Below are 9,001 nucleotides of genomic sequence, written 5' to 3' on the forward strand. Positions count from 1 at the left end.
TTGAAGTTAGAATTTTCTTAGCTGTAAATTGAATAAAGTGTGTTTTATTAAAATTAAGGGATAAGTAATTTGTTATGAACCATTTGTTTAAAATTTCAAAAGTATTTTGCATAACATTATTAAGATCGGTTATATTGGGCTGAACGAATAAGATACTCGTGTCGTCTGCAAAGAGTACAGGTAAAGAAGTTTTATTTATTACATTGGGTAAATCGTTTATATATATAAGAAAAAGCAAAGGTCCTAGTACACTCCCCTGTGGGACACCGTTTTTTATTGTCTTCCATTCAGAGACAAAGTTGTTACTGTCTTTGTGAACGAGTGTTCTAATATACCTATTCTCCAGGTAGGATTGATATAGTGTATAGTTTATGCCATTTATTCCGTAAAATTTCAATTTGGACAACAAAATCTTATGATTTACACAGTCAAAGGCCTTTTCTAGATCACAGAGGATCCCTCCCACATATAATTTATTATTCATAGCATTTAAAATTTCAGAGGTAACTTTATAGATCGCATCTTCTGTTTTCAAACCCTTTCTGAATCCATATTGACTGTTACTTAGTATATTATATTTAGTTAGATGATTTAAAATTCTTATGTGCATAATTGTTTCAAAAATCTTTGAAAATGAAGTTAGGAGAGATATAGGTCTATAGTTTGACATATCACTACAGTCCCCTTTCTTGTGTAGAGGAATTACTGTTGCATATTTTAATCTATCAGGGAAAACACCTTGAGATAGCATTTTATTACATATGTAGTTTATTGGTGAACTTATAAAAGGGGCACTGAGTTTCAGAATTTTTGTAGATATTTCATCATATCCAAATGAATTTTTTAATTTTAAAGATTTGATAATTTGCTCAATTTCTTTTACTGTCGAGACTTTATTTCCCATATTAGGGTATGTGTTATCAAACGCCTGCTTAATAAAATGTATATGATTTCCCCCATCATTATTAAATCTATTTAATTGAGAATTATCTACATATTTTCTAATTTTGTCAGCAATCGTAGCAAAATGCTCATTAAAGGTAAAGTTCTTCAGTTTCTTCTCCCCTCCAGATGTATTTGATGACCTCCCAAAATAACTGGAATGAAATGACATTCATGCTAGGGTGAGAAGTGCCTTGACAACTGTAATTTGGAAAGACAAGTGAGATTCATATGTATTGATGAGTACATGCAAAATCAGCCATAGTAGGCAGTTTGTGAGATGAACCTGGGAAAGTTCAAACATGCTAGTTTTGAAGAATACAAGCGGCACATGGCCTGTATGGAAGAATGGAACAGAATGACTAATAGCTATTCAGTTAGCTAGAGAAAATGAAAGTGCACAAAACAGTTAAGTTTTCTCATCTGTTGGTTCTAACTGATATATTGAATAGGTTCATCATTCTATCCCAGGCATGTACACCTTCAAACAGGTTGTGATCGACTTTTCAGTGTCAAAACTGCCAGTGATATACCACCCCCTCCTATTGTCGTACCTCGCTTTAAGACAAAATATTGATAAAAATAACACGACGCACAAGTGTAAAGAAATTTCCACATAAGCTACATCATCATCATCATCAGTAATCTGTCAAGACGACAGGTCCACAGTCTCTTCCAAAACAATTCCTCCACTTAATGCGATCTAGTGCTTTCTCCTTCAAATGACAGTATCCTCTTCTGTCCCCAAGGTCATCCAGCATCTTACGTCTTCTTCCTCGTCTTCTTGTCACTTCTATCCGCCCCTCTATCTTTCCTTCAATAACTTTTAGAAGGCAGTTTCTGCGTAAAACATGACCAATCCAATTAGCCTTCCGTTTTCTTATTTCATGTAGGATATTCCTCTGCTCACTGACTCTAATTAACACTTCTTCATTTCTCACATAATCGGTCCAACTGATCTTCTCCATTCTTCTCCAACACCACATTTCGAAACTTTCCAGATGTTTCTGATCTACTGCCCTAAGTGTCCATGTTTCAGCCCCATACAGAGCTATGCTCCAAATGTAGCATTTCACTAGTTTCTTCCTCAAATTTAAGTCCAATTTGCTGGTAAAAAGATTCTTCTTCTTGCTAAATGCAGCTTTTGCCATGGCAATCCTGGATTTAATTTCACAAGTACACCTTCCATCATCTGTTAACAAGCTACCCAAATATTTAAAACATTTCACATTCTCCACTTGTTTTTGGTCTATCTTTATTGTGACTGGGGTTGGTTGTCTCGAAATTTTCATTACTTTTGTTTTCTCCACATTCATTTCCATGCCATAGCACCTTCCAATTTCAATTAGTCTATCAATCATGCCCTGTAGCACAGTTTCTTCCTTAGCCATTAACACAAGGTCATCTGCATATTTCACAGTTTGAATAATTTGCCCTCCTACTTTGAAGTCACCGAGCCCATCCAGAGCTTCCTTGGTAAGGCATTCGCTGTACAAGTTGAACAGAATTGGTGATAAACAGCATCCTTGTCGAACTCCTCTTCCAATCTGCACACTTCCTGTCTCCCCCCTGTCCAGTCGTACTCTAACTTTCTGATCCATGTACAATTTGCTAATCAATCTTCTTTCATGCCAATCGATACCTGTTTCTTTCAGGATCTGCATTAATTTGGTCCAGTTTACCCGGTCAAATGCCTTCTGCCAGTCTATGAAGCAAACACACAGTTCTTCATCTATCTCCAAAGTTCGTTCCGCTATAATTCTCATCATCCCAATTGCATCCCTGGTTCCTTTTCCTCTTCTAAATCCAAACTGATCTTCTCCAAGTACATCCTCTATTTTCCTTTCAATTCTTCTTTTAAGTATCTTTGCTATTATCTTTGCTGTATGTGCAATAAGACTTATTGTGCGATGGTCGCTGCATTTTGTAGCTTTTGTCTTTTTCTTTAAGGCAATCATTGTAACTTCTGTAAAGTCCTTGGGCCACTCTCCACTTTCATATATGGTGTTCATTAGTTTTGTCAGTGTTTTCAAACCACCTTCTCCCAGTAACTTGAGCACATCTCCAGGTACATCATCATCTCCTGTAGCCTTTCCCTTCCTCATTTCCTTGATAGCTTTTTCCACCTCACTTTGTAAAATATATGGTCCTTTCTCGTCTGTATCTACTTCTTCTTCCGGTTCAACTTCTAAGGTTTCTGGCCGATTAGGTCGATCATATAGTTCTGAAATATAATTTTCCCAAATTTTCAGCACTTGCCTCTGATCTACTATTCTATTCCCCTGGGAGTCTTCGATGCCAACATTTTGAATCCCATGATTCTCTTTCCATCCTAGTTCTTTTGTCTTCATGTACATCAAATCATAACGTCCTGTTCTTTGAAATTCCATAATCTCATTACATATCTTCTCAAGATATTCCTTTTTGGCCCTGTCCGTGGCTCTTTTCAATTCATTCCTCAGTCTCCTGTATTTCCTCCTGCCTTCTTCATTGTTGACATTCTTCCATTTCCTTCGCTCCTCCATTTTACTCATCATCTCCTGTGTAACCCATGGTTTTCTTGCTATCTTCTCAACTTTACCTACCAAATCACTGATAGTATCTAACATGCATTCTTTTATATTGTTCCACTGCACTTCAGCATTTCCGCTTTCACCTTCAATTGCACCGAGTTTCTCTTCTAGGGTCTCTTGCACGCTTTGTCTTTGAGCATATAACTTCTCCAAATCCCATCTGGGTCTGCGCTTTCGAAATCCTATAATTTTCTTCAACCTGGTTCGGAACTTGGCAACCAATAAGTTGTGGTCAGAGTCAATATCTGCCCCAGGAAGCGTCTTCACATCCTTCACACTGTTTCTGAATCGATGTTTCACAAGGATGTAGTCCAGCTGATGCCTCCTCCAATCCCCAGGTGCCTTCCATGTGTAAATTCTTCTCTTTGGCTTCTTGAACCAAGTGTTGGTGACAATCAGTCCATTTCGTTCACAAAAGTCAATAAGCATTTGACCCCTGTGATTCCGTCTTCCTAGTCCATGTGATCCAACAATATTCTGATGTGGTTCATCTCCAACAATGCTATTCCAGTCTCCCAATATGCTGCTGTTTGTGTCACCTCTTCCATCTTCCTGAAGAATTTCTTCAGTTGTGTCATACACTTTTTCCACTTCATCATCTTCATACTCCGATGGTGGCATGTACACTTGCATAATCAGTATATCTACCGGTTCCGCCTTTAACTTCAGAGCAATAATTCTATCATTACAAACAATCTTCTTAACAACACTCCTCACTACATTTTTATGCACCACTATTGCCACACCTCTTTCAGCCCGATAAGCTACATAAGAACAGAAAAATAGGTATGACTAATACGTATTTTCCCTTCATAATTTGAATATGGTCATATTATATTACATGTGAATTTACTTGCTTTTCACATATAATTTCCTTAAAGGCCTATGAGATTGACTAAAAATTGTCCCGCGATCGACGTGTTGGACATGCGTGTTCTATCCTGTGCCAGCGAAACAGATTGCCTGCAATTGTGCCTTCCTTAAGTTCAGAACTTGTTAGAAATGAGTACAAGGGAGCCTCATCCTCAACACACAACAACAGACAAGCAAACAAATGAATGCATATGCGCACACGCACACACACACACCTGCCAACTGTAGGGTTGTGTTTGTGATGTGTATTCAGCCTAGAAGAAAAAAAAGGCTATTAAATTTCAGTGCTTGAAGTGCAAAGCTGGTCTGTGTATAGAGACATGTTCTGTAATTTACCTTGTGAACGTAAATTTCTAAATCAGAGTTCTATCACAAATTGAGGAAGAAACCATTTCCAGAAGTGTCTTATACATTGGATTTATATACAAAGTACATGAAGTAATTCTGGGGATTTAGGGGATTGTATCTTCTTAAACATTTGCCTCCCTATCCTCTGCCCAGGACCAGTTACTTGGCCTTGGAGATTACCAAATTTGAGGCACAATATCTTTTGAAAATGCTGTGTTTATATACTGGGCAGGTGGCCAGTTTAGATAAACTCAAACAGTGGATCACTGCAGTTGTGATAACAATAATTTCAGAGGTTATCAGCTAAGTGTCTGTCCCACTGTGAAAGGAACTTTCAGAGTTAAACTTAATTCTAGTGAATTTCTTCCTTCTCTTTGGTAATTAAGAAAATATAAGCTTGTAAAACCCTGGAATGACTTTCTGGACACACTGTATATAGTTTTATTTCAGGAATCTGTTATTTTTTTAAACAATTTTGTGTATGGTAAAAATAACACTAAGTAGAATTTAGAACATTTTTTTCTTTCAGTACTTTTTACTAGACCATTTTAGCAGGAATAGATCCAGAGATATGTAATTTGTTTCAGTAGTAATACCATGATTAGTTTAAGCCCTGTAGTTAAAATCTGGCTGTTAGGCTGGTAGTAGGGGGCAGTTAAATCCCCTGTTCTTGCCTGCTAAAGGTTGACTGTATAGAACATTAGAAGTAAGTGTTCACAGTTAGATGTACTTGTAAAACAGTTAACTGTTTGTTTTAGGTTATGTGATCCAATTGACGTTTTGGAGAAGAATGATGTGTCAAATCTGTATGAAAGCTTAGCAGGGAATTTTGCAGGAGTAGCACAGTATAATGGTGACAATCGCCAGTTTGAAGGGGTAACCTCCAGCTTGACACTTGATTCAATATGTGCTATTATGGTTAATGAAAGCCTTGGTACACCTGTGAAACGGTATTCATTGGTGAATGAGAAGATTCTTGATCAATACAGTAAGACGTGTCTAGACTACAAATATGATAAAATGGTTACTGACTTGGGTCAGACAGACTGGCGCTGTGAAGCTGCTGAGAATGGAGGTAACATTTTATTCACTCACTGCATTGATTTTCTGATGGCAGTACTTTTATCTGATAGGCAGAAGAGTCGGTGCTTGCATTTGTTTAATTCATGTTCCAGCTCACATAATATACAGATTCTACAGAATATGTATCAGTTCCTTGATATCTTAGTTAATTCATCATGGGTTCCTTCAGTTTCTGTTTTGTTCTTCACTTTGTTCTTTCTCTGCCTAATTTTTCTTTCCTTTACAATGTACACCAGATGGTCCCAGGATCAATTTCGGTCTGGAGACTGACTCTCGTGAATGAATTTTTCTTTTAATGTTTCTTCAGTTCCTTCATACATAGTGTCACGTGTTTGGAATCTGGAAGGGTTATTTCCATGGGAACGCAATAACAGACCGTTGCGTAAGAAGTAACAATAGCAGTATTGTAATTCTAAAAGTGAGTCTCCACAGTTACAATGAGGGTTCATTGCATAGCAGTGGCCAAAGTCATAAAAAGGGTTGAAGACATTCGCCAAGCTAGTCGAAACCTAGCCGTCACACGATATGTTTGAAGTCTTGGGATAGTTGGGATCCAGCCACAGCCAGAGACATTTGGAAGATAGCTGCAGCAGAATGCAGTTCAAGTGACACTAATTGCACTTGAGCGTGTAAGAGTGAGTGTTCAATAAATATCCGCTAAATCCGAGACCCAAGCGAAATTATTTGTCGTGCTGCATACCCAACACGTGACAATATACTGGGAAATTACTACAAAATGTGGTGCAGATGCTTGCTTTCACATTCTTTTTAACTCACAATTCACACAGTCATGCTGGCTTTCAGTGGTACATAATTTTTGCAGTTGATGAAACGTAATTAAATAGCACAAGATTAGATGAAAATTCAATAAGACTGGGACCTAGAATAAACAGAAAATTGTCTTAGCAAGCTTCCAGTAAATTTTCCACAATTATTAGGACCACAGAAGATGAAACTGGAACACTTCATGTGATTTGTCTGCCACAATAAATTTTGTCATTCCGGGCACAGTGACATTGTGCTCAAAGTTTCAACATTTGTGTGCCATGTACTGCTTGAAATTTCAATTTCCACAGAAGTCTGTCAGTATATACCTCCTTATCTGACATGCTAATACTTTAAATCTTCATGCTCGATGGTCTAAAAGTAGTTAACCTTTGAATGAATGATCATGTCGTGGGCACTCATTACTTCAGAAACATCACAAAATAATTTCACGTACTTTATTTTCTCACACTGGTTTCATACAGTGAACAATTAGACCAATGGTCTGATAGTCTTGGTCTCTTATTAAATCTCATCCAAAGCAAAAATACCAAAAAATTTCCATTTTTATAACACAGATATCAGTTTGTCATCTGTAATTTGACCATGTTTCTGTTTTACTGGGATACTGGTTAATTTATATTATTATGTGCTTTACAGTGTGATTGTGATTTAAGTGTACAGTGTTCTGATATTTTATAGAGAATTAGTTTACTTATGCACCATTTCTGACAGTTAGTTTTCAAGCTGCGATGTGATACCACATAATTTAGAAGAGTTATGAAAAATCCAAAAAATCCCAGGATTTCTTTGAATTTACCAGGTTTATACCATATTTGTACAGATACATTGCGTTCTTTGAAATGTAAGTAATAGTGATTAATTCAGATTGGAGGTAAATTGAAATATGGGGCATGTAATGCGGAGATTCATGGTTAAGTAAGGTGCATTTTTTCTTCATTTTTAGGTCGGCAGTGGGTATACCAAACATGTACAGAGTTTGGCTTCTACCAGACTTCAAGTTTAACTGCCCAGATCTTTGGGGATCAATTCCCTTTGGACTTCTTTATGCAGCAGTGTTCTGACATTTATGGTCCAAGGTATGACACTCTTCGAACTGAAGACATCTGTTTGCACAGGTTGTTCCTTGAAGATGTGACACCATGCAGTCTTGTAGATACATGTGGCCACAATACACAGTTCCCTTGTCTCAGTGGTGAGCATTGTTCTCCTTGACACTCCATCAGTCAGGTTGCCAGTTGTATGCTTATTTGAAAGCTTTGGTAGATGTCTACTAGGTCACATGATGTCACATTCCAGAAGGCAGTAATCTTCAGTCACTGCTGTGAGAACATAAAATTTCACACATTGTTCCATGTCTTCAAATTTTGCCAAGAAAATGGCATCTGAGATGTGTGGTGTGGGGTTAAGGTGCTTGCCTCAGAAGTCAGAAGTCATATGCTTAATACTGTCTGCCTCATATTCACTCTTGAACCTTCTGAACAGGTGTTGTATATGCACATATATACACCTACAAGAAAACTCTCTGGAAAAATCTCTCCTTCAGATAATTTTGTACTGTATTGAAATGCCCACTGCTTCCTCAAGCTTGTTGGTATTTTATTAAACTACTGAAATATTATGCAGAAGTAATCATATCTTCAGTTCCCAGTTTACTTGAAACCTGCACATGAAAATGTGTAGTACCTTCAGAGATTGTAGCGCCTTTGGAAACAGGTCTCTGCTTGAACTCGAACTGCAAGTTTGGACCAGTAATATTTCACATAGACAAATAATTTTTTCCTTTCAGTTTGTCTGGTGCTGTTTTGACTTTTTTGCAGAAACTTTACATTTTTATCATTTACCAGTTTATTTAAAATAGAGGATATACTTGGAGAAGATCGCTTTGGATTTAGAAGAGGAAAAGGAACCAGGGATGCAATTGGGATGATGAGAATTATAGCAGAACGAACTTTGGAGATAGATGAAGAACTGTGTGTTTGCTTCACAGACTGGCAGAAGGCATTTGACCGGTTAAACTGGACCAAATTAATGCAGATCCTAAAGGAAACAGGTATCGATTGGCGTGAAAGAAGATTGATTAGCAAATTGTACATGGATCAGAAAGTTAGAGTACGACTGGTCAGAGGGGAGACAGGAAGCATGCAGATTGGAAGAGGAATTCGACAAGGATGCTGTTTATCACCAATTCTGTTCAACTTGTACAGCGAATGCCTTACCAAGGAAGCTCTGGATGGGCTCCGAGACTTCAAAGTAGAAGGGCAAATTATTCAAACTGTGAAATATGCAGATGACCTTGTGTTAATGGCTAAGGAAGAAACTGTGCTACAGGGCATGATTGATAGACTAATCGAAATTGGAAGGTGCTATGGCATGGAAATGAATGTGGAAAAAAC

The 9,001-nt window shown here is 37.5% G+C and overlaps 1 protein-coding gene across 3 annotated transcripts in view; it reads left to right on the top strand.

The window, feature by feature from the left end:
• Window positions 1-9,001, top strand: part of LOC111867326 (putative serine protease K12H4.7) — a 28,892-nt gene that overhangs the window by 15,925 nt on the left and 3,966 nt on the right. For all 3 annotated transcript variants that reach the window (XM_023857078.2, XM_033752638.1, XM_023857077.2), the window contains 2 exons: window positions 5,495-5,811; window positions 7,552-7,684. In XM_023857078.2, the coding sequence (XP_023712846.1) occupies window positions 5,495-5,811; window positions 7,552-7,684 (450 nt within the window). The remainder of the gene's footprint in view (window positions 1-5,494; window positions 5,812-7,551; window positions 7,685-9,001) is intronic.

Source organism: Cryptotermes secundus, unplaced genomic scaffold, assembly GCF_002891405.2.
Source record: "Cryptotermes secundus unplaced genomic scaffold, Csec_1.0 scaffold2147, whole genome shotgun sequence".
Lineage (NCBI taxonomy): Eukaryota > Metazoa > Arthropoda > Insecta > Blattodea > Kalotermitidae > Cryptotermes > Cryptotermes secundus.